The 26025-nt window shown below is 36.5% G+C and overlaps 3 protein-coding genes across 4 annotated transcripts; 1 reads left to right on the forward strand and 2 right to left on the reverse strand.

Moving 5' to 3' along the window:
• Positions 1–31: 31 nt before the first annotated feature.
• On the reverse strand, positions 32–15556 carry cfap43 (cilia and flagella associated protein 43). The gene is made up of 38 exons (XM_055227467.1): positions 15484–15556; positions 15132–15385; positions 14935–15031; positions 14680–14847; positions 14429–14579; positions 14012–14156; positions 13820–13896; positions 13615–13746; positions 13421–13537; positions 13266–13343; positions 13029–13177; positions 12434–12537; positions 12066–12209; positions 11812–11972; positions 11065–11229; positions 10857–10987; positions 10211–10358; positions 9650–9748; positions 8804–8881; positions 8564–8689; positions 8377–8481; positions 7546–7662; positions 6945–7088; positions 6173–6379; positions 5974–6060; positions 5316–5396; positions 5009–5137; positions 4765–4884; positions 4117–4224; positions 3824–3910; positions 3648–3736; positions 3047–3257; positions 1827–1939; positions 1577–1736; positions 1340–1504; positions 541–621; positions 324–477; positions 32–204 (listed from the first exon to the last, which is right to left on the reverse strand). Exons 1-38 carry the CDS (start codon positions 15510–15512, stop codon positions 32–34), a joined length of 4884 nt encoding a protein of 1627 aa, XP_055083442.1. The 5' UTR covers positions 15513–15556.
• LOC117382297 (glutathione S-transferase omega-1-like) lies at positions 11217–17485 on the forward strand. 2 transcript variants are annotated; one of them, XM_055227302.1, is made up of 6 exons: positions 11217–11240; positions 16288–16396; positions 16465–16687; positions 16760–16861; positions 16944–17050; positions 17225–17485. In XM_055227302.1, exons 2-6 carry the CDS (start codon positions 16338–16340, stop codon positions 17376–17378), a joined length of 645 nt encoding a protein of 214 aa, XP_055083277.1. In that variant the 5' UTR covers positions 11217–11240; positions 16288–16337; the 3' UTR covers positions 17379–17485. The 2 variants fall into 2 exon arrangements, with proteins under 2 accessions (XP_055083277.1, XP_033835290.1); XM_033979399.2 differs by lacking the exon at positions 11217–11240 and adding an exon at positions 15695–15832.
• A 2856-nt stretch (positions 17486–20341) lies between these two features.
• On the reverse strand, positions 20342–25696 carry LOC129456844 (uncharacterized). Its single transcript, XM_055227313.1, has 2 exons — positions 25532–25696; positions 20342–22323 (listed from the first exon to the last, which is right to left on the reverse strand). The coding sequence occupies exon 2, from the start codon at positions 22233–22235 to the stop codon at positions 21423–21425; it is 813 nt and encodes a 270-aa protein (XP_055083288.1). The 5' UTR covers positions 22236–22323; positions 25532–25696; the 3' UTR covers positions 20342–21422.
• Positions 25697–26025: the final 329 nt, after the last annotated feature.

Genomic DNA, 26025 nt, shown 5'->3' on the forward strand with positions numbered 1-26025 from the left:
AAGAGAAGTTATATTTTAAAAGCAGACATTTTTAGTGATGTTGCAGCTGGTTAAGAGAGGGAAAGTTCTTTGTCCTCAGGCGTTCAACTTCCGCCCAAAGCACAGACAGCTCCTCGGCCTGCGCCTGGGCCAAGTTCTTCAGCATACTCCTTTGGACAATCTCTTGGTAGCGTTCCTCTGTTTTTAATGATGGGTCATCTGTAGCTACATACCAAACAAGAACATGCATGTGGATTTTTAGTTTGGTCATCCTCAAAACATAACATTTGTTGTATTGTGCCTTACTGAATAAATATGATCACTAAAATATCCACATTATTTACCTATTCTGTCATGAATGTGTTTGATATCTGATACAGTGACTTCCATATCTGACCGCTGAACCTCTAACACTGAGGTTTTTTCAGATTTAAGTGCAGCCTGGCGTTCAAGCTGCTTAATCTTCTTCTTGCGATGCTCCACATTTTTTAGATGACTCTGAAAAAAGTATACATATGGGCTATGGTATGCAGTACATTAATGCTGTGTATATTAATTTACCTTTTCTTGAAATGCTATAGTTTTCTCCAAGATAGTGACTTGCTTAGAGGTCCGACTAGCTGTATCAGTCTTGTTAAGATACTGTAAAGACAATTACCAGTAGTTAAAATGTATATGACACTTTTATAACCAACACAAAACTATAAAGCACAAAAAATTGAGCATTTGGGGTGAATTTATTAGCTTTTCATGCTGTTTTTCCTTAAACTGAATTAGACAAAGGCAGGAAAGTGCCACACCTCAGAGATTACCTGAACCCAATGCCAAACAGGCAATCGTGCCTAGAAAAGATTTTGGTGCTGTGTTTTGGACTTGTTGAAAATGGTGGGTGACTCATTTGATATTAATGCTTTTTAAAGATCACCTTTGCCCTTCGGGCGCATTGACACTTGCCAAAATAACATATCAAGATTGGGACTTGACCTGGGCTAGACCAGGACTGAACCAGAACTAGAACAGGACCAAACAAGTCTACATCAGGACTAGTGTGGGCTCAAACCAGGATGAGTTGAATCCACCCTGTTTTTGCTTAGTTGCGTGTATCCACCATTTATGGATTCAAAGATGCAATAAAATGTAGATGGTGAATCTCAATAAACTCAAAGTTGTCAATGTTTTTGTATTGCGTTGTCACTAATGCAGTATCTGTATGTTGTTAGATTCATCTGAAAACAATGTTCTGCCTACAAAATATCTGACTCTGCCAAATCAAGGCCTGCATTAAACTGCTGATTTAGTGACATAACAGTTTTGGTGTAATTTTAGTCTACAGAAATGTAATACTTGGAAATAGTGTTACCTCCTGTTGTTCCTCAGAGATCCTTAACATTTGGATGTCTCTAGCTTTATTTTCTAGATCTTCAATGTGCATCTTGTCTACTTTGTTTTCCCACTCCTGCCGAACGATGCTTTTGCGAAAGTCTTTACAGGCCACCATGGTTGAGATCTTCTGTTCTCCTAGCGTCTAAGAAAACACTTTAAATATTAAAACGGTTTAATATATGAGAAGCCTTTTGGAGAATAACTATTGCCTTACAATAATAGTTTTTTTCAGGTCTTCGACCACACGTCTGTGGAGCAGCACAGAGTTGGAATAGTCCACTGTGAGCTCTGTATCAGACTCCTGTACTTGGCCCCCTTTCAGTAAGACCTGTATCTTCAGGTCTACCATGAAATGATTCTTCACTTTATGCAGTCTACAAACATAAAATAACCCATCACTCCATAAAAGTCAAGCTAGCAATTGTCTGTTTAAAACTATAATTATCCGCAATTACGACAAATACCTTTTGAGCTCCTCAGAGATAGTTTCGATTTCATCTATGACGGCTCTCTCCTCTTTTCTCCTCTTCTGTAGAAATGCTTGCATCTCAGCCAGAGTCAGGGCATTCATTTTAACCTGCAATAGTCCCAGTGGTGAATAGAAGACAAAACTAGTCCACTTTCTACACATGATGTAAAACTGTTGATGTGCACAGATAGCTTAGACAAACTTTATAGGTCTAAAAGGGAAATTATTTTTAGTGTTAAAATTATTGTGAGAAGAAATGTCACAATTTTACAATTATTCACCATTATTAACACCATGACCAAACAGTGAAATCCAAAATAATAATAATAATAAGATCCTGTCCCCCAGGTGTTTTGTTTTTTCCTTATTTATTTAGTAAAGTTAATATGACATAAATAGCCAGAAAAATTACTAAAATGTAAATGTGTGTATGTGTATGTGTGTGGTTTTTTTTTAATTGACTTAATTTTGATCCTAAAACAGTCACAATTATTATTTTTTTAACCCTCACTACTATATTATGAACTAAATAATCAAAATCATCCATTAACTGAATAATGTTAGCAGATACAGTTAACTCAGCTAAATATTTAGAGTACTTGTTTATAGACTTGATAAGACGAGCAGTAAGCTGTAAAAATGACAAGTATGTGAGTATTAATAGATCGTAGGGCTGGCTCCTGTCGTACTTCAGGTCAACAGATATTTTTATAAAAGGCAAATGAGATAGTAATGCAGCTCTGGATTTTCTATCACATTGTAGGTTACCAGTGCTATGCCTGTTAATCCAGTCTAACTTGAATAACATAACTGATAAGATGATTTTTGGTGTATGTTTACAAGCACAAAACCTGCACAGGAGTCAAAACTCGGACTACTCACATCAGATGTCCCTAGTTATGTTTACATGCACACCTAAATCTGATTAATATCTGATTTTTGGACCTTTAAGATTAGTAAAATATCACGTAAACTGGAACTATTAACAGAAAGAAACCAGGTGATTTTCCTGTTTACATTGTCATTTTAATAATCCTATAACTCCAAAAATGTGTTAAAAATCAGATTTTGAGAGCACATGTAACATACTCATTGTTTACGTGAACTTTCAATAACGTGATGACTCCAGAAATCAGATAAAGATCACATTTTTGGTGTGAATGTAAACCTACCCATTGTGATAACTGTGTGACATTTGAAAGCATGTTGTATTACCTTGTGTTCTTTCTCTATTTTGTTTCTCCTGAAAATGCAGAACCTTTCCCAGATGAACAGATTCAAGTTCTCAGGCATATTCTGAGGTGAGTCCATGTCCTCCACAGCCTTCAGCAGTTTCCCAAGATTGTCCGGAGCCATAGATCCGCACAGAGCCGGGTCTTTGAATGGAATTGGGTTTTTAGTGGTCTGTGCTCTCATCTTTTGGACCCTATACATGGGAAAATACAGCATTATAATGTTTTGTATGATGTTTTAGAATGTACTAGTTGGGGCTACAAGATTAATCAAAATTTAAATCACAATTTGAATGGATGCAATTAGCAAATAGCAAAGGCTGAAATTTTTAAAGTACCAGCATTTCCTCTAGAACCTCCTTTCTTCTTCTGCATAAAAACTGTTAACTCTGTAGATTAGATCTGTACAAATATGTTCTGAAATACATGTGATTCTTGTAAATGTGTGTTAGCTCATATTTCTTTTTGTCCTTTTCCTAGATATGGTCAAAATGTGAAATTCACAATTCACAAAGCTAATCAGAATCACAATGCTGGTTAGAAAAATCGTAATTAGAAAAATCTAGCACACGAACACAACAAACCTGGGTCTACGTTTGAACAATTTGTACAGTTCGTCAACAAAGTGGCTCGGGACATCGCTGAACTCTTTCCGGAATTCTTTGTCAAGATCCTAAGGAAGAATATTTGAAAATAACAACAGTCAGTTTTAAAGCTTATAGAGGAAGATTTATTTTACTATCAATTGCATAAAACCTACTTTGTCCTCAGCGACAATAGTATCATAAGCCATGCGAAATTGCTCCACTCCATCTTGATATTTCACCACCTCTTCTGCAAAATCATCCTGCCAAAACAATATAATGTCTGTTCTTTATAGTTGACTTAAAGCTATTATGCATTTGAAATTATGAGCGTTCCCACACAGGTTCACTCTTGCAAAACAGGCCTGTGCACGCGGTATGTAAAATGCTGAATCAATCTTAAAATATTATTTTCTAGTGAGTGGTGATAAATTCCAGGAGCATTAGTTTAAAAGTTGGGTTTTCTGACCTTGTATCTCAGCAGTTGTTCAAGTTTGAGCTTGAGTTCCGCCTCCCGGTTTCTCAGCTCTTCTTCAACGAGCAGGGAGTAGAGCAGATAGGTAATTTTTAACTCTTCCTGTGGAGGAAACAACATGGTAAATGCTAAATTATAGTTAGGATCACACATACAGTGTCAAAGAGATTACATTAGGCATTAGTTGATTTGTCTGTCTAATGGCAAAATATTAATAATCTTGTCCGTCCCAGAGTCACAGTTTAGTTATATATTATATTGAGGTTGGTGCATGGAAGCATAACATGGGTTGGTATTTTAGCCAGTTATATTTTTACTTCAGAAGACATGAACAGTAACTAAACCTAAAACATGAACAAGTAATATCCAGCTGCTAAAGTCATCCTGACCAAGCCTAGTTCAAGATCTGGAAGTGGGTCCCCTCCTGACACAGTGCCTCAGCAGCATTAAAAAATGGGTCATACGCAAAATGTCCAAATTTAGGACAATATAGTGTATCTTAACCATAAATAAATGCTTATTGCTTATTTTAGTGGCTAATGAATCCAATGTATTTTAATTGTTGTATTCACTACTACCAGAGCTTATTTAATAGAGCACATACTATAACATTATACTCTATTATAGTACATGGTGCTTCACCTGATATACAGCCATTTCACATTTCTTTTTCCTCTCAAACAGCTTTGCCGGAATTTCATCAAACTTTTCAGTGGCTTCTTTTGTGGCCATCTGCAGTTTTTTCATCTCAGTTTCCATGGCCTGAAAATTGTGAAAAAGTGAAAAATGTATCAGTTCAGATTGAGTGTAAAAATATAGAATGCATTATTATTAATATTATTATTATTATTATTAATATTATTATTATTATTATTATTATTATTACTTTTCTGTATTTCTCTTTTTCTTCATTCAGTTCTTTAGACTTCTTCACGTATTCTTTATGTATCCTTTTCTCCTCCTCGATCCACTCGGACTCAGGTTTGGTCAAAACAAACTCAGGCGGAGGAATTTCCTGTGGAGGCAATTCAAAAGAAAATATGCACCCTGATTTGTTTAATGGAACTGGCACCAACCAAGTGTCGGGTTCACTGAACAGACACAGGAACATTTACAGTAATACTCTCTACAAGGACAACATAATCCAGCATTTATTAGCTAAACACTAAATATTTGGTAACAAAAGGTCTCACTAATTTTAGGATGTCTGCTTTCTTCACTTCAAGGACTCCCCCCATCATGGAGTCCAAAGCTCTTTCCCTGGCTTTATCACCCTGCAGAGAAAAGACACCACAAGTGCATTGTTTTTAGTAAAAAAGGTACAGTCGTTGTCTTTATCAGGTTCCTATGGAAACTCCCATTACAGTGACTGTGCTAAAGCGACAGAGACAAGAGGTCACTTTTCATAATGTAATAATATATTTGTCATTATTACTGTAGTAATAAAACGTTGGATACCCTTATTTTTTTTTCATTATAATGTATTTAAACTCCATCCATCCATCCATCCTCCTAACAGTAAGTTCTACAAGGTATTTTAAAATAATGAAATACCTGTAAATAAATGAATGTAAAATAGATAAGTTAAATGCCATACTGTGGAACATTCCAGGCAAAAACATCACCCTATTTTCATTATCAGAAAATATACGTAGTGCACCTTAAGTATCTCAAATAAAGTAGATTTAATAAGCATTTAGTTGCTTATGCTTTTATTAACAATTCATGTGTGACTTCTTATTTGAATAAAGTTGTACATTTTTAATGGCACAAAATGTTGGATTACTATTTATAGAATAAAAAAACCTGCAACAAGTGTGAAAAACCCAAACATTTTTATTTGGCACATACCTTGGAAGCCAAACGCCTCTTCTCTTCCAACTCTTTCTTCTCCTGCTCTTCTTTTTGCTCTGGGGTGAGGTATTTCTCAGCTGTAATCTAGAGTAAAAAAAAGTACCTACTTTATTTTCTATGAGGTTATAGTGACAGGAAATCATAATGCTACAATCCTAAACATGCAAGTAGTTTGACCAGGGATATTGTTGCTAACCTCTGAGTCTTGGACAGTTAGCAGCATCTCGGGCCACTCGGCTGTGGTTAGACTGGGCTCCCACATCTCCTCGTGGAGGTCCAGTTCTGTCATGATCTCCTTGATGCGAGTGTTTCTTTGTTGGATATTCTTCAGCTCATACACTTTCTGCTTATGGGCTGCATCAAACTCCTTGTTAAAAGCTGTTTTGACTTGATAGATCACATCCTGGGGGAAAGGTTCAGCTCGGTCAGTTGCCATAATAGTATTACAGTGGCCACTTATCCTATATTCTGTGATCACATAAAATAGTTATTTGATAATTTTAAGCCTATTTTATTATTTTTATATTTTTATTTCACTATAGAGCTTGGGGTTGTGCTGATTTGGATTGGATCTGAGAGATTTTTAGCCTAATGTTAAACAGATTTTAAGACATATTCAAAAGCATTCTGATAGTATTGATACTTTGCAGCTGGTATCATGAACATTCTCTGGGGGATGAAGCCAGCTAGAGGTATTGGTCTGTTACTCACTTTAGACTTTAATCTGAGCTTTGTTTTAACACAATCTGACCATAAAGAACTCACGGGAACTACAATAGGTGAGCTGATTTGTGCTGTTAAACAAATGAAATGATATCACAGCCAGAAACTAACTAGCATTAGCCAACAGTTTTTTTAGTTAGTCGCTCTCACCTTTTTTGTTGGAAATCAAACAACTAAAAGGGACCATGAACACTCATATTAATCACAGGTTCAGGCTACATACAAAATGTATCATGCACTTTTACCTGTAGCAGAATGATTTGGTTGACTCTCTGTTCTCGACTCTGCACTTCAAACTGATTGTAGAGGTAAGGACTGGAATGCTCAAATTCAAAAGAGAAACTGCTTTTGATGTCGACATTGTCTTCCTTTCCCTCCTCTTTTTGATTCTGAAATGGAAGGAAAAACACTTTTTATAAGAGGTTTAAGGACAGATTCTGTGGTTGGGTGATTATAAACTTGCTCCTAAGATTACTGCAAACTTTGCGACAACTTTTTTGCTACCCACAAAGTTGTAAATCTAGAAAGACTTGTGGATTGGCATGCATTCAGCTATCCTGAAAGTTACAACACTAAAAGTTCATAGTTAGAATTATGAGTCAAAGCATCAAATTATTTTCAAGCAGTAAACTTGTTTTGACTTGAAATGCATTGCTGCATTTTTTTTTTTCAAAGTCAATGCAACACAGACATACCTGACCAGCATTCTGTGGCAGATTGAAAGCAGCCAGCATGTTGAATTGAATAGATTCTAATTCATGACATGTGACTAGCTCTGCAGCGTAATCTGTAGTCTAAACCACAAATTGTGGATGTACACAAAGTGTGTACATGCATTTTGCTTACTGTGCATTGGGCTTTTTCAACTTTTCTCATCTGCTCAACTCGGTGTAGATCCTCCAACTCTTGTTGAGTGCGTTCTTTCAGAGGGTAGTTTTTTACTTCGCAGTCAGAGTGAAAGGCCTATAAAATAAAACACAGTGCTTATCAATGATTTTAAAATTCTTGAAGAGAATTTTAAAATCAAGGATCCTCAACTAAGACTATAAGACTAAGATTTTATTTTTATTTTTTTCTGGCATCAAATTTGTTTTCAAGTTAATTACTGAATTATTCAAAAATTAATTAAGTAAAAATAAAAAGAAGAGGAATTATATCAGGACCAAGATGGTCACTATCAATGCAAATGGTACAAATCATCTTTTCTTTTGTAAGATTAATGAATTTGCACATGGTCCCTGACAAATAAAGAAAGAAAGAATAGCACTTATTTTATTTTTTCATTTTAATATAATTTCATACAATTCTATTTCTTTTCTCAATATTCTATTATTATTTCTAATATTTTCACATGCCATTAAACTGACAGACTGATCTTATAACTGTATTACTACTTGCCCACGCATACCGGAAATCCTAATCGGAACCTAAATTAACCCATATCTTTTAAAACATGCTGTTGTTCAAAATTTTTGTTCCATGTTTATTTCATTACCCACAATTTGATGAATACTTACAAACACACACACACACACACACACACACACACCCACACCCACCCCCACACAGTGTGTGTCATTCATAGTTCATTCTGTTGTCTTGTATTTCACATGATGTTACTTTTGTTCAATTATTTCTTTGTCTGGCATTAAATATAAAAGAACAAGCACAGCCCACCTTCACAGATCTGCCTTTAACCTTCATAGAGTCCCAGTGGTCCCTTTTTATAAGGTCACGGAGGTAGTAATTGGCCAGAATATTCCACTCACTTTCAGTCTTCATCTATGAAAGAAAAACATGTATTTAAAAGTACAGAATGCTGACATTTGAAGTATAATGAAGAATAAATAAATATTCGTAGTACTTTTAACACTTCCTCCTCTATCATGGCCTCTAGTCTCGTCTGCTCATCCTCATCCAAATTGAACTCTTTTTGGTCCAGACGCTCAATTTCAGGAACATTCTCGTTTTCACGCATCATCTCTTGTATCTGAAAAAAATTATATAACAACATTTTTCATTTGTAAACTTGCCAGGGTGTTTCTAATTTTAAATAATGTATATGGTTACACGGTGTTTGTGTAAAGTGTTCAACAAATCTTACAGTATCACGTATCTCCTTCAGTCTCTTCCTGAGGTTTTCTTTTGTTTCAGAAAATGCTTCATTGTCTTCTTTCACAATCTGCTGAACACAAAAAAAGAGTTTGGTCAAATGTATACAAGTGTGTGTAATATAAAAAATACAAAATTAAATTAAAATTTTCTATACTAGGCAAAATACTTATTCAAAACAGATTTCGATATCACAGTCATTTAAACATTTTTTAGACAACTGAATATAATTTCCAACACAAAATAATAGTGCATCTGAGATATTACCATGTGGTATCATACTAGTTGATATATATACTTGATACAGATCAAGACCATTCTAAAATTATTCGGGAAAGGTCAAATTTTGTCCAATTATGTGATTTTTTTCTAATTTCAACTATTATTAATTAGTATATGGGTATTGACTCTTATGACAACCCTAGTTAGCCTTACATTTAATTCAGTACCCTGAAAGCTACATGAAAACACATTCAGATAATAAAACATTTAACAAGTGTATTATGTAACTATTTTTGATAGTAAATATAAATTAAACAGACAAATAACTGCTACAATATGTGCCACTCCTATCTGTTTATTGTTATCAAGTGTGTGTTTAGAAATACTTATCTATGCCTATAAAACAGTATTAAGTATTTTCTAAGTGTTTGTATTCCCACATTATAGCAGTGAATGATAAGTCATAACACGGCTAAGTCAAAGTCATTGCCAAAAGCAATACAGCTGCTTCCCGAACACTGTTTAACAGACTGGTGCAAAGGGCCCCACCTGTAAAGCTATGGCATACAACCACATTATTCACCACTGTATTTACATTAGTGTATTAGTCACTCACCGCCTCTTGTCTACTTTCCAACCAGGTCTTATGTGGAAGAGCTTTGTAATTTTTTTCATCTTGTTTTATCACATCTATAGACGGCAAACTTCCACTGCTCTAGTAACAAAGAAAAATGACAAAATGTATGTACTTTTAGGCAAATTTATCGCTATTACTAGAGAGCAGTTATCTTTTAAAGTGTATATGACATAATTATATTTAAGATGTCACTAAATATACATATGCCTGATTTTTTCTAATGTCTAATTTTCTAATAAAATAAATGACAACACCTTTATTTTGTTAAATGAATGTTTAATCTACCAGAAAAATACATTCCTTGCATGTAAAGTGCAACTGCATTTTGGAAAGATTTTTCAGTGTTGATGAAGGTATGGATGATGGTAGAGAAATGCCGTTTTACAACTCAAAATACTAATGTATTTTTGTATTTTCTTCTCAACTTTTTCCCCACAAACTGCATTTAACTGAATGTGAATAATCACAGGTACTATCTCACCAAACCAAGTACTGTAAATAAAAAAGCATGTACTTTGAACACATATGAGACTGTCTTACCTTGTTATCATCAGCTTTTCTCATAGAAACCTGTTCACTCCACTTGAGCATACCAAGGGCAGAGTTTTCATTTTTGACTATACTTTGTAGATTACCCCGTGATGACTTGCTGTACTTTGTGGGCTGATGATTAGCAACTTCACTCATTCTGTTCAAATACAGATACAGATACATGCATAATTACACATTTTAATTCAGAAAAAAGCTTAGTATTTATGACAACTAGTAACTTAATAATGGCATCAGCAGGACAACTTAATTTATCTGTAATAGTAATTTTATTTGGTTAATAATATTAAAACATCAAAAGGATTATTCTATCCCAGTCATATTTAACAAATTATAGATTAGGGCTTATGGGCAATTGAAAACATGCTTTGAGTATAAAAGAAGGCAGATGTGGAATGTGAGTGGGCTGGGATCCACATGGGGCAAGCACTGGGTGTTTATCAGAACTTTGATTTCCTTCCTCTGGACCTATCTCATCACTATTTATTTACTATAGAACCTCACAGTAAACCCCATGAGTGGAAAAGTAGTAATTCATGTACTGTACTTGGCTCGGAGATCACTTCTGAGGCTAACATTCCCCCCTAGTGTTCACAGCTGTGTAGTGCATGTGTGTTTATGTTGGGAAAATCTTTACCTCAGATTAGTACACACGAGGGAGCCATCTTTGGTATTAGCAGTTAGAATAGTTTGGCCATCAGCAGAGAAGGACACAAGCTGAACTCCAGTAAGGCACATGGAATGGCACTGTAGCTCAATGCATTTTTCCTGTGCAAATACCAAAGGGAGGTTGTAATAAAGATGGTGATAAAAAATCTTTAGACAAAATACGGAAGAGATTTTACCATTGAAGCACATCTTCTGATTTGCAGGACGCCATCTCGTCCAAGGGAGGCAAGCCATGACTTCTGAGGAGAGAGTGAGAGGGAAGCGGGTCCCAAAGCATGGCCTTTCACTTCACATTTTGGGTTAAGCTCTATCACCTGTTCACTGCGAGAAGAGTCTGAGTGCTACAATAAAGGTAAAACAATGAGTCACAAACATACAGAAGCAAACTGAGGCCTGGCTCCAGGGTGGGGCCCCGGCAATGTAACTAGTCTTGATATTTGATCATAGGGGGACTTCCGAAGCACTCTTAATCTGATCCATCTCCCAGGACCTGTTTGCCATGAGCATGGCAGGGCTCAAACCACCATGTACCACGTTAAGGTGGAGGTTCAAGGAGGGGAAACTCCATACACCTTCACTAAAATCATTGGATCATTTAGGCTCTAGAATTTCAAAATTTAGACGTTAACTTGAAAATTACAACTTCATGACATCACAAGGTGCAACAAAGCACTTTGAGCTTTGGAGATGTAGACAGACAAATAAACCAAGATTACTCAAACATGTGTGAATGAAACAAAACACAACTCCAGGTCTGTTTTTGAGGATGGAACAATATTGGAACATGATTTAAAGCTCACAGGAGTACATTTTTCATAATATGGGACCCAATCCAAATACAGCTGAACTCAGTCCTATTTGAGCTTAATCACCATATGGTTTGAACATGAGAATACATAAAAGAAGTTTAAACTTTACCATACCTGTGGAAGCTCAAAACATTGCACGCTGTTGTTGTTGCAGTAAGCAAAAATATCATTGTCTCCCAAGATGCAAGATGTAAGCAGATGAGGAACTTCATATTTGGACAAATTTAGGACATTATTTGATAGACCACCATTTCGGTCTACACTATTGGGGATTTCTGCAAAGTAAACGTAGATATATGTGAAGAAAGTCATGCGCAAACATCACATGTGCAATAGTTAACAATTTCAGTAAAATGAGCATTTATTACCATTAAGCTTCTCTGCAGGTAAAGACAAAAGTGTCAGCAGTCTGCTGTAATTCTTGTCTGAGTCAGCACACAATGCGAGAACTTTCACCTGCTCACTTTCCTTTATATACTGAGCAGATAGAGTCAAAGATGGGCTTGGTAAGACTGCAATATAGATAAAAATTAAATTAATTAATACAAAATTAATTAAATAATATAGTTTTCATATACAAAACATGTTTGTACATGTTTGTGTCGAGTCATTCTTTGTCAGCATTTGCACAGTCATGCTCACTTAGCATCTTGAGAACCAGTCTTTTCAACAGGGTGGAGTCATGGCCTATCAATGCACTGAAATAACAAACCCTGTCTGTAAGTTTAGTGCATACCTGTGTATCCTAAGACAGCAAACTTTGACGATGGCTTGGGATCAAGAACATACATGTAGGAATCTGGTGCACTTGTAAATAGGTAGTGACCATCATGATCAAACCTGTAAAAAACAGACATTAGACAGTCATTATGGCTATGGAAAATGACAAATGGAATAGTTGTTGTGGCTAATCTGTATAAACTGCATATAAATTACATTCACAGCTTTGAATTGAATTATGTCACAATGTGAATGGAGGGCTAGGGACAAAATAAGTCTACAGATGATATGCTGTTTTTGAAATAAATATCCAAACTTATAAGGCACAACTGCTAGGGATTGGCTCTTAGGTATTATATCTTAAAGTCCTAGGGGTTGAATGATGACACCACTTTCTGAAAAAAAAACAAAACTGCTTACTTATGCTGAGAGAGATGTTGAATTTGGTATTAGTTTTTATTTAATGTGGATAAACCCAGAAATTACAGAGATATTAACCAAATCTGCAATCCCACAGTTTAAGTTGTAATGTCACATGAACACTACCTATTCAAAAAACACAATGGAAATACATGCTAGTTTTCTGGAAAATATTTGAAGGAATACTTTACACTAAATGATCCACAGATGTGTGATACAGGTGTGTTTGATGCACTATGCGAGGCTGTTGTGGATCTCTGACATCAGTGAAGAGAACTTTTCCACAAGCTGTTCCCAAAACCACATAGTTTGCAATGGGACAGCACGCCATACTTGTTATCTTTAAGGGACAATACGACATGTTGACACTGCACCCACATATAGAAGCACATCAATATGCTATATGTTCTAAACATGTGAATTCCTGCCTTTGTTTGTACAGACAAGGAGCCAAGGATTATGCCATCTGTAGACCACACTTGCAGTTGCCCTGGGTCTCTCACAGTCTGAAAAACATAAAAATAAAGATTGCATTTCACAAGCACAAACAATGAATATGTGATTTAATTTTACAGGGGTTTACCAGACATATGTTCTTGTCAGTGGGTGAGAAAGTTAAAGCTACAAAGTCCCCACAGAAAACATCCAGTACTTTTGTCACATTCTCTGTCGGGTTTTGGTTCATTGTGAAAATTTGACCCTAAAAAAATTAAATATGATTAAATTGTGTAACATTTTAAGAAATGATATATCATGATTAGGTATATATGCCATTACCATATCAGAAGTGCAGAGTAAAGTTTCATAGTTCGGAGAGTACAGAACAGTTGTAACAGGGCAGGCTAATTCCCATGTTTTTGTAATTTTAATCTGTGTTCCTTTTATTTGTAATTCATGAATTACATCATTCTAACAAAAAAAATGTAATATTACTTACAGTCACAGTTGAATAATATTAGTGTATCCTGTTTAAGTTACACACCTTTCCTACCGCAATTATGTGGTCTTTATAAAGGGTGAACGCTTGAAAGCCATGCTTCAGTTGAGGGACTTCAGAAGCTATAAAGAGCAATACAAATACTGTTTAAGGTATGCGTCAGTATGAGTGTGTAAAACAGTAGGTCTTGTTTACTTAAACACTGCTGTGTATTCTGTATAAGTAAGTTAAAGTTACTTTTGGGATCGAAGAGAATAGAAACCGAGAGGTGCTCTGGATCAACAAGAAGCAAAAACCCTTCTTTACAGCCTACATAGAGGTGTGATGTGGCTGTCCAGCAAATGACAGCAGGAGTCACTCTGGCCTTTCTGAAAATTTTGTTCTAAAAGAGAAAAATACATCTTGATGTAAAATGTCCTACCATGTTTACTGCATCTAGATATTTTTTTTAGAATTCATGCAAAGGAAACCAAGCTACTTAATGTACTGAGAGAATTTATTTAAAATCTAAAATAATGTATATAATCTAACAATAACTATGCAAAAATGCATGTGAATCTATGGAACAAGTTCTGTGAATGTTTTTATACAAAAGTGTAAATGACTGAGATGCACTGTCTGTTTAAATGAAACAAAGGTGAGCATGACATTAACCACAATGTCTTCTGTCTTGTCTCCTTTGAGGCCTGCAATCGCTGATGGAGGCAGCTCAGGTCCATAGTAGCAAAGCTCTTCATTGACGCTATGGGAGCTGAGCACAAATCTCTTTACAATGGCACCATCGGCATCTGGAAGTTCTACTGGGCTAAAGGAATGAATGACAAAAAATATTAGTTACGGAAATTACATTACATACATAAAATACATGTATGTAATGTAAATAATTACTCAATACACATATTTACCATGGTTTAAGAACATGAAGACTACCATTCCTCTCAATATTCCAAACTGTGAGCGTGGATTTGTCTAAAGCACAAATTTGAAGCCAATTCCAAGGGTTAAATACTAAAGAACATGTACTATTCCCACCACGTTCTTGTTGACAAAGTGGTGTTGCATTTTCCCAATTCCTGTTAAAAATATTTCGATACAAATATGAATCCATTATATTCTATAGAACAAGAAAGAAGAGCTTTTATTTAAGTTAACAACATTACCAGACTGTTATGGTGTAGTCTGGAAGAGAGGAACAGCTCACTAAATATGGCCCACCATCACTTAACGCCAAAGAAATATAGTCGAGACTGGATGATCCTAGAGTTTAAATATAGTATAGTATAATATAGATTATAAATTTTTTTTTAAAGTTTTCAATGTGTAGAGTACGTAGCTTGACCCATAACATACAGCTCACCTGCAAGCTCATTCTTTAACCCTAGTGAAGGATGACTGTGCACAAATATGGACGGGTTCAGCCCACGTGGAGAAAATGCAAATATTCCACTGTTTCCATTTGCAGTGAATACACTAACACCTCTGCCCGGACAATGAAGTATAGTTTGTTTTTTACTATTCAAATCTAAAAAATAAATATAATTTCCACATGGGTATCCTATGGTGTTTCTGTCGACAAAGTACACGTCCTTATTTGTAAATCCTTGTATCCACCTGTAAGTCACGTCAAAATGTTAGCTAGCCTACAATATTATCGCTCAAACGTCACTATAATCACAAAATGTGTGCATTGTTAGACATATATTATTTACCTGACTTTTGCACAGGCAGAAAAATCCATTGCAGGAGTTAAACGTACACTTTAAACTAAATTCATAAACTTTTACTCCCTTACTGTTAAGTCTTAACTTAATGTTTGGTATGTTTATGTCAGTTCGTTACCAGGACAACGGGGACACGCCCCCGGCAGCGTGATTGGCCACAGCTTTGATGACGCACTCATAAAGGAAGTAAAGGCCTCACAAATTTAGGAATGTGCCATATAAAAACGTCTGCTTCTGTCTTCCGCAGTCACGGTTTTAAGTATTTCATTTATTTAACATTTATAATTGTACTGAGCCACATAAACAACAATGATCACGGAGAAGTGCCTCGCTAAAGGTAACCCAGTTTAGGCTGTTTCTAAGGGTCTTCATTTATTTAAATGCTATTTTTGCATTGAAAAAAGTAGCCTATATTTGTACAGAGACTAATTATTTTTGCAATATGTTGTATTCGCGTTGTTTTAATTTCAGTGTGTGTGTCTCATAGGCCATACATTTACAGCTTTTGTAAATTTAGATGCATAATATGCTACAAAGTTGCAAAGTCAATGGTTGCCTGCTGATCAAAGTCATGGTCATTGTGCTTTGAGAACCTATTATCAGGGCAGGCTCTTAGCCATAAGGCCTAAAAAGGTGTGCAGCGCCACTCTGTGGGCACTAATCTGAAATGCACAGTTCCACCCTTGTATTACAAGTTTTTGTTTGTTTTTTCTAAATATTATGAGACATAGATAGTGACATATACTATGGTTTTCTTTCTGTTCTTTTTTTTTTTTTTTAACATTCTTCCAGGAAGTGCTCCCCCTGGTCCTGTGCCTAAAGGCCACATTAGACTGTTCAGCATGAGGTTCTGCCCATTTGCCCAAAGGGCAAGGCTGGTGCTCAATGCCAAGGGGATTAAGTATGTTATTTATTTTATTGATTTAGGTTATTGGCCAGTATTTTAAGTATTTTATTTGTTTTTATAAGACATGAAATCATTAACATCCACCTGAAGGAAAAACCAGACTGGTTTTTGGAGAAAAACCCTCTTGGACTTGTGCCTACTCTTGAGACCGAGGCTGGTGAGGTAGTGTCCGAGTCTTCCATCACCTGTGACTACCTGGATGAGGTCTACCCCCAGAAGAAACTGCTTCCTTCAACTCCTTTTGGAAAGGCTCAGCAGAAGATGATGCTGGAGCATTTTTCCAAGGTAAGTGTCAATGGTATGTATCTGTCAACAATAATCTTCAGCAAATTCTCACAAAATTGTATTTTTCCATAGGTGACTCCTTATTTCTACAAAATCACTCTGGCAAAGAAGGATGGTGAGGATATCTCTGGGCCTGTTATTGAACTGGAAGAAAAGTTTGTGAGGATGGATAAGGTGTGAAGCACATTTTAATACATTTAAAATGAACTACCAGACATAAATGAAAATAGGTTAAATTTGTGTGTGTTTTCTCCAGGATCTGGTTAAAAAGAAGACCAAATTCTTTGGTGGTGATTCCATTACAATGATTGATTATATGATGTGGCCGTGGTTTGAAAGACTTGAGGCCTTTGATCTCAAACAGTAAGTTTTTTTTAATTATAATTATTTGTGGATTACATTAAAATAACAAAGAGTACAGCGACAATGACTACACTGACAAGATCATGGATCAGGCCTATATATCAGAAGGGCACCAAAACTCATTCTACTCCCAGTACTCAAATGGTCATTGTATTCTGTCGCCTTGTCTTTTAGTCTCCTGGATAGCACTCCTGAACTAAAAAAGTGGTATATCAGTATGTGGGAGGACCCTGCAGTCAAAGTTTCTTCAAGCAGCACTGAGAACCATAAGGCATTTTTAAAGTCTGCTTTTATTGATGGCAAACCAGACTATGACTTTGGCCTGTAAACACTGTGCTCTACTTGTAAAAACACACATTTATATGAATTGTTTTTGATATCAAGATGCACTTAATTTCAACTATTATGAATAAAAAAGTAAAACACTAACCCAAACTGTAATTGTTTTTATTATTTTCTGTATAGGGTAGCAATGTAAGACCTGCTTTTTCTTTGTCATTAAAATAAGGCATGTAGCGATTACTCAGTATAGCTTAGGCCTCAATTTTTGACAATGAGAAAGTAGTCAGGAGACTCAGGAAACTGGTTGTTGAATGCATCAGCTTCATCTCAGTGGTCAGCTTAAGATGGAAGTGATAGACCAGCTAATAGCATGTCAATAAACGCACATCAAGACTAATGCCGTATCTCTACTGTAGTTGCTCAGCTGAGGAGAATAGATAAGCCCAAAAAATGAATTTAAATTATAAGTAGGCACTGGCAAAAATACAGCTAAACTGAGTAACTGTTCGGAGGTAGAAAAGAAAAAGACCTGCATAGCAGTTGTTTGGAGCTCCTAATTTTATTTTAATGGCACCATAATGTGACATTTTGGGATCAAGGCCTGGCTGTCCCAGAGAAGGAGGCAGATGGTGCAGAGGAGCTTGGTCTGTCTAGACGCAAGGAGAAGGCTTGGTCTGCTGTTGCAGAGGAGGAGGCTTGGTGTGGCTAGCTCAGAGGAGGAAAACTGGTCTGGCTGGTTGAGAAAAGAACAAGGCTTTGTCTGGCTGGCTAAGAGGAAGAAGCTCATCCTGGCTGGCCCAGAAGAGGTGGAGGTATGGTCTGACTGGCCGAGAGAAGAAGGAGGCTACATTTGGCTGGCTAAGAGGAGGAGGCTTGGTCAGGCTGGCCCAGAGTAGGAGGAGGCTGTTTGCTCTAGCCTGGCCAGAGGAGGAGGAGGGAGAAGACCAAGCTTCCTCCTCCTCCTCTGGCCTGACAAGAGCAAACAGCCTCCTCCTACTCTGGGGCAGTCAGACCAAGCCTTCTCTTCGTGAAGTATTGAGAAGTGTGTATTCTGTATCCCAGGCAATTTAAAGAAAAAAACAATTTCTAAAAATATCCAAAATACCCTAATTGGCCTATGTCTACAAAATAAAGGGATACATTTAAATCAGGATCTTTTTAAAAAAATATTTTTTTAAATTTAAAATTATTTATGTAGCCTATATATTTTATGGGAAAATATTAACTGATGAAAAAAGCTAAGTAAACAAGAAAAAGTTTCAAATTGATATAACAAAATTTAAGATTTTTTTCCTATTTACCTCACCTTGTTTTAGGTTTTAGCCTATTTAATCAAACTTAAATACATTCAATGGCAATATATATGCCTCTCTTTTCTTCTAAATTATTTTGGTGCATTATGGGTAATGTGACATGTGTATCCTTGGTAAATTAACCACCTTCTAACAAAACGGAGGACACATGCCAGAGTAGTGAGTGATGACCTCATGGGTGTTGTGCAAACTATGGAATTGCTATTAACTAGTCACCTGGCAAATCCACACTATACACCTCTGTATTTTTAAACAGGATATCGGTCTGGACACCACTCCCTCGTCATGCCTCGAGCCAGACAGTAGGCTACTTTGCAGTCCGATTTGTTTATTTCAGTGACGCGTGAAACAAAGTTGGTCATTGGTCAACTATCATTTTGAACACAAGGAAAACTCACCTCAAAGTTTAGTGTGTTGCTCACTGAAACCCACCAAGACACAAGGAGAAACATGCAAACTCCACACATAAAGGCCCTATGTGCAGTGTACACAAATGATACAATAGTGACCCCTAAATCAGGAAAACCAGGTAATGGAAATTAATGTAACTTTTCTATATATTTCACAGGAACTATTCCACTGAACAAAATGCATTGAACACAAAGGACAAAAACGGTGAACTTTATTTTAAGTAACTATTTATTTGGCATTTGGCAAAACTCACAAAAACAACAAAAACAGCTTCAAGAATTTTAATTGAAAGATTAATTTATTTGTTCTCTTTAGCTTGGATAGTGAATCATCAGAACATATTCTTTTGGGAGGGGATAGCAAAAAGCATTTTAATTTGATATTTAATTTTAATGTATTATTTTGATATGTATTTATTTTAATGTATTAATTTGATAAAGCATTTTAATTTGATATTTAATTTTAATGTATTATTTTGATATGTATTTATTTTAATGTATTAATTTGATAAAGCATTTTAATTTGATATTTAATTTTAATGTATTATTTTGATATGTATTTCTTTTAATGTATTAATTTGATAAAGCATTTTAATTTGATATTTAATTTTAATGTATTATTTTTATATGTATTTCTTTTAATGTATTAATTTGATACTCATTACATTTAAATGTATTAATTTGATATTTATTTTATTTTATTATATTTTATTAAATTTGTCAGTATCAAATGGTTCAATCAGTTGGTTAAAAAATGTGTATAGGATTACGTTTTTTATGAATTTCAGGGAATGTTATTAAAGTTTTGTTATAAGTTAATCTATGTTTCTATATTTCTTTTTTTTTTTTTTTTTTTTTTTTTCTCCATCTCTGCCTGGGGGAGCTTGGTCTGGTCTGCTGGAGATGGAGCCCTCATCACCACCAGCTCTGTGGGAACAAACACAAGAAGAGGGGGAGCAGAAAACCACACAAGAACCACACTATTTACATGCTATTTACAACAGAAATAACAGAATGATAACACAGCAAAACACACAGCACTATACTTAACTTAAAATCTGTCATATTTTTCTTATTTCTTTCTTTTTTAATTTTTTTTTTTTTTTTTAATTTTTTTGTTTCACACTAAAACACAAGAACCACACTATTTACATGCTATTTACAACAGAAATAACAGAATAATAACACAGCAAAACACACAGCACTATACTTAACTTAAAATTTGTCATATTTTTCTTTTTTCTTTTTTATTTTTTTTTTTTTTTTTTTTTTTAATTTTTTTGTTTCACACTAAAACACAAGAACCACACTATTTACAACAAAACTGCAGAATAATAACTAATACTTATATGTATATATGTAATTTAGGGACATTTTCAGAAGGGTCAAGTGATGGTGTAGTGGAGTGTTTTGTAGGCGGCTTACATGGTTTTGCCAGACAGTAGGGGAAGCATACGCCCCCTACTGCATCCTACAGCATCTTGTTTGTCTGTTGGCTGTTTGTATTTGAAAATAAAAATACGAACAGGTTCAAGGAGCATATCACACACATGGGATAAGGCACTAAACAGCAGAGTAGGGTACGCACCCTGTGGGGGTGAAAATGTGTTATATTAAGTTATTGATGCAGCAAAAACAATGAATTCAAAATCTCAGATTTTTCCACAATGCATAATATATATATCATGGAATGTGTAAAGCGTTGATGAAGAATACACAAATTAGGAGATCCACAAATTCAGATCACAAACATAAAATATGTTTTTACACATATATACATATGCAAATTAGATTGTATATGCATAAATAGTCAGGCACTGCAAAAAAAAAGTCTGAAGCCCCCCCTACTGTTTGGCATTTTATCCTGTGTGTGATAAGAAGTAGGCTCACTTGTCACAATTTATGCTCCTTGGACCTGCTCGTTCTTGTTTTCCAAGCAGAAACAGCCATATCATGGGTTTCAAGCTATAGCTACCACCCTCTGTGGTCATACCAATTAAGCAATTCAAATCTAAATATTATATCTTTCAGAGTATCAGGTGAGGACCTTTCCCCATTCAAAGTCCTTCAATTCAGGAAGGAATAGACAAACAAAATGCAATGGGATGCAGTCCTGGAGAAGGCATCAGACAGTAGGGGGCGTATGCTTCTCCTACTGTCTGACAAAACCATGTAAGCCGCCAACAAAACTTGACACTACACCATCACGTGACCCTTCTGAGGAAACATGCAAAGCAGATAAACACAGCCCTGTCTGACAGATCAATATCAATATATATATATAAAAAAACTTTTTTTTTTCCACACCTATATACAATATGATACAATGTCATAGTCAGTTGGGATCAGTGGAGTGCCAGAAAAAAGTCAGCGGAGTGCCACGTATACAGAGCAGGCAGGGGCATACCAATCATAGGGGTTCAGAGGATTAACAGTAGAAGTGGGCGTATCAGGAAGATCAGGGAGGTACATATCAGGAGCAGCAGCACGTGCCTCAGCATAAGGAACAATGCGAAACTTAGGACGAGTGTAGAGCTTGCAAGCAGAAGCAGTAGAGGTGGGCAGAGCAGGAGCAGCAGAGGTGGGCACAGCAGGAATAGCAGGGGCAGCAGAGCGTGCCTGAGCGTAAGGAACATGGCGAAACCTACGACGAGTGCGGAGCTTACCAGCAAAAGCGGTAGAGGTGGGCACAGCAGGAGCATCAGAGGTGGGCAAAGGAGGAGTAGCAGGGAGGAGCATAGCAGGAGCATCAGAAGTGGGCATAGGAGGAGTAGCAGGGAGGGGCATAGCAGAAGCATAAGAGGTGGGCATAGGAGGAGTAGCAGGGAGGGGCATAGCAGGAGCATAAGAGGTGGGCATAGGAGGAGTAGCAGGGAGGAGCATAGCAGGAGCATAAGAGGTGGGCATAGGAGGAGTAGCAGGGAGGGGCATAGCAGGAGCAGCAGGGGGGTCAGAGCAGGAGCAGCAGAAAGGTGCATAGCGCGGGCAGCAGAGAGGGCTATGGCAGGAGTGGCAGGAGGGGGGCATAATAGGAACAACATAGATGGGCATAGCAGAAGTAGCAGAGAAGGGCATAGCAGGAGCAGTAGGGAGTATGCGTGTTTGCATGAGTGGGCGAGTGTATATGTTTCTGAGTATGTATGTGCATGTTTGTTTAGATGTGTATGTGATTGTGTCCATGAGTGTGTGAGGACTTAACTCCAGATGTGAGGACGTGTGCAGGAGGTCTGGACGTCACGAGCACAGCTGGGCTTTGGCTCACACAGATCTGTGGAGAGAAACATTTGTGTCAGACACCGATGCTACAAACAGGGCTCACACACAGCAAACCCAGAGAGGACAACAAAAGGGACCTAAATGATAAAACTGTAGACACCAAAATGCTTCTTACGTTTGTTCCAAAAATTAAAGTTTATGCCAAAAGCTGAATGCGCATGGCAAAACAGCAGTTCTTGACCAGTGAAGTTCATTACTATTACAACGTTTTAAAGTCAGCACTTTACAGCAGCTCTTTGCATACATGTTATATGAGAAGACACTGTTTTTTTAATAACCCCAAATGCATGTGAATGTTTTGAAATTATACACTGGTAGTTGGCCTTACCCCGTTTTTTTTTATTTTTATTAAAAAAAAATTTAATACTTGGCCTCTGTGTGTAACAGTGTCTGCAGTACTAGATCAACAGTGGTTTTGATCAACAGTATTTTGATTGATTTATCAAACTCATATGTATTGCCCTGAACTAATAGTGAATTTGTCATGTTTTAAGGTCAACTACTATTTGTAGAGCGAAGACATGTTACACATGTTACAATGCACAGAGGTACCCAATTAGTGAGTGCATTGCTATTTCAACATACACATTCATTTGACACACTGTGTGGACCTCAAAAGTGTCCTGTACAACACTTTATTCTCAGCCACTGAAAGGCAACAATGCAAAAAGCAGTAGGTGAAAATGTATGGTCTTCTGGTAGTCTAAGGTTATGTCCAGAAGGTTAATAGTCTTTTTGAAAGGACAAAATATTGAATAATGCACAAAATCTGGTATTTTCAAATGACAGATCATAAAAATTTGCAAAATGAAATCACATCTGGAGGAATATTGCAAGAAACACAAATGTTCAAACAATGTAGTAGTGTATTGTCAACAAAAACTTGTAATCTTACTCACAGTGAGAAGAGAAAGTAGCCAAAACTTTTACTCAAGTAAGAGTACTGTTACTCCAATAATAAGCTATTACTCAAGTAAAAGTATGCTGCTAGAAAAGCACAGTGAAATAACTACAATTTATTTAAAAAGTTACTAAAGTAAATACAGTACTGTATTTGAGTACTGAGTACTCCCAGCCTCTGTGGCCTATACACACAGACTAATCATTTTCATTTTGTATGAAACAGAAATCATAAACTCACAAGGGCACACATTTCTTTGAATAAACTCACTGTAAACATGACCTGGGTTTTGTTAAAATGGCATTTTGTTATATTGGTTGTATTCTGTGTAATACCCCATAAGGACTAACGTGAACATGGAAAGTCACACACCTCACGTTTTTTCCTCACAAAAGTCTCCCCGAGTCAGGGGGCGGTCGCTTGGCAACAACAACAACAGCACGCACGTGCGCACTGACGTCAGCACGTGCGCATCTTTGCGTGACCTATAACCCACAGCCTGGAAAATATCATCTATAGCGATTTAGCTTTTTTTTTTTTTTTTTTTTTTTTTTTTTTTAAATCAAACTAAGATTACCTTTAAATAGCAACGACAGTAATCCTATGATAACTGCTGCTAGCCTGTCTGACCACTTTCATCCACACTACTGCACTTTGCTCCAGTAGGCCCAAGCGACAGTGGCGCAGATACATGCCCCAAAATGGAATAAATATGACCAGGACTGTATGCATCCCCCACAGATACGGCCTGACTGACAGCCTGATAACAGAGCTAATCATGTTGATTACGGTTTTGTCTTTTTTTTTATAGCCATAAAAATCATGTTAAACGAAGTATCAGAATTTACGCCATTTTTTCCACACAACTACTTCTATTTTACACATCCATCCGTATTTTTTCTTTTACGATGATTTATGATGATTATTTGTGATTATTTATGTTTTTATTTGTGTGATTTTAATGTCCTTCTTATGGAAGCCCGTTTCCGCCATGAAAAAAAAAATAAAAGCCCCACAGAAAGTCGAAATTACGAGTTTTAAACTCGTAATTAGTAGTTTTAAACTCGTAATTAGGAGTTTTAAAACTCCTAATTATGAGTTTAAAACTCGTAATTAGGACTTTTAAAACTACTAATTATGAGTTTAAAACTCGTAATTAGGACTTTTAAAAGTATGAATTATGAGTTTATAACTCGTAATTTTGGGAATGTAACATTTACAAAAAGTGAACCTTATCAATTTTGATTAAATGAATTTGGTATTTTAATAATTTCCTCAATAAACCAGCGGGGTTGTGACCAGCTGGCACTCTGCTCAGACCAGGAAAACGAGCGCTCACAGACACAGAGCACAGCTCATGAGTGGTCAGAACAGCACTCAGGGCCCACTGATTTGTTCAAGACGCCAGAAACTTTACTGGAGCTTAATTTATTCATTTTTTAAAAGTATGTAGGTGATAAACATAACAGTCCTCCTCCTGTCTCCTCTGCTCTGTACACTCAGTTGCAGTGTGCTACAAGCTCAATTAAGACTTTAAAAGTTCTAATTACGAGTTTTAAACTCATAATTAGTAGTTTTAAAAGTCGTAATTACGGGTTTTAAACTCATAATTAGTAGTTTTAAAAGTCCTAATTACGAGTTTTAAACTCCTAATTACGAGTTTAAAACTAATAATTACGAGTTTAAAAGTCGTAATTACGAGTTTAAAACTACTAATTACGAGTTTAAAACTCGTAATTTCGACTTTCTGTGGGGCTTTTATTTTTTTTTTCATGGCGGAAACGGGCTTCCATACCTTCTTATTCTGTAAAGCACTTTAAATTAGTTTGTGTACGAATTGTGCTATACAAATAAACTTGCCTTGCCTTTACGCATCGAATAAATGATTGGGAAAATCCCCGCAGCCCCGCGCTCTCGTTCGTCACCTTCGAGGGACAACAGAGGCAGATTACTGTAATGATGGTAAAATATTTAGATAGCCCCATGTCTCCGCTTTGAGACGCCGTTTGAATTTACATGAGAGCACGACTGGTTGCGGAGTTACGCTGCTGGAAAGTCCGCAACCCGCTCTATCTGCGACGATAGGATCCGACGCTATAGGGTTAAACTAACTCGCGCTTGTTTATGCGTGTGCAGCGCCCATGATGTGACCTAGGGTCAGGTGTAATCTGACTTTGTCCTGTATATTAGTCGTGTGACTGGATGGATGACGGGACGTGGTCTACCCAAAATGCCTTCGCGATCGACGTAATGAACACCCCTGCCATAAGGACTAACGTGAACATGGAAAGTCACAAACCTCACGTGTTTTTCCTCCCAGAAGTCTCGCAGTCAGAGTCAGGAGGCGGTCCGTAGAAGTCTGGGTGAAGTCTGGGTCCCAAAGTGATGTCTTTTCCGATTAAATCGTCAAATGAAGTTCACAAGTGCAGGTTTTGGCGCAGCCGAGGTTTGCAAAGTTTGCAGTGAGGCGCTTGGCAACAACAACCACAACAAAACAGGACGCATGTGCGCACTGACGTCAGCACGCGCGCATCTCTGCGTGACCTATAACCGGGTTGGATGAAATACTCTATTTTGTTAATTAAGTAAAAGTTCACATACAGGAGCAAAGAAAGTACCTGTTTCAGATGTACTTAAAGAGTAAGAAGTAAGTTTGCTCATATTTTGAGGTCCTGTAAGGTTTCAAATGTATTGACTTTGATAAAGATTTGTGCTGAATTTTGCTCAATAGAAACGACTGAATCTAGCTGTTTTTATTTGTATATCTTTGTTTGCGCAAACTATGAACCTGTT

This window comes from Periophthalmus magnuspinnatus, chromosome 15 (assembly GCF_009829125.3).
Source record: "Periophthalmus magnuspinnatus isolate fPerMag1 chromosome 15, fPerMag1.2.pri, whole genome shotgun sequence".
Taxonomy (NCBI): Eukaryota; Metazoa; Chordata; class Actinopteri; order Gobiiformes; family Gobiidae; genus Periophthalmus; species Periophthalmus magnuspinnatus.

What these genes read in the sequence shown, in the direction of transcription:
- LOC129456844 (XM_055227313.1), bottom strand. Translation starts at nt 22,235, where the DNA reads ATGGACACAATCACATACACATCTAAACAAACATGCACATACATACTC.
- cfap43 (XM_055227467.1), bottom strand. Translation starts at nt 15,512, where the DNA reads ATGGATTTTTCTGCCTGTGCAAAAGTCAG. An exon ending in ACAAGACAGAAGACATTGTG is followed by an intron (nt 14,157 to 14,428) that starts GTTAATGTCATG and finishes TTTCTCTTTTAG; the next exon opens with AACAAAATTTTCAGAAAGGC. An exon ending in AGAGGCGTTTGGCTTCCAAG is followed by an intron (nt 5,397 to 5,973) that starts GTATGTGCCAAA and finishes TTTTCTCTGCAG; the next exon opens with GGTGATAAAGCCAGGGAAAG.
- LOC117382297 (XM_033979399.2), top strand. Translation starts at nt 15,805, where the DNA reads ATGATCACGGAGAAGTGCCTCGCTAAAG. An exon ending in GGAGAAGTGCCTCGCTAAAG is followed by an intron (nt 15,833 to 16,287) that starts GTAACCCAGTTT and finishes ACATTCTTCCAG; the next exon opens with GAAGTGCTCCCCCTGGTCCT. An exon ending in CTCAATGCCAAGGGGATTAA is followed by an intron (nt 16,397 to 16,464) that starts GTATGTTATTTA and finishes TGTTTTTATAAG; the next exon opens with ACATGAAATCATTAACATCC.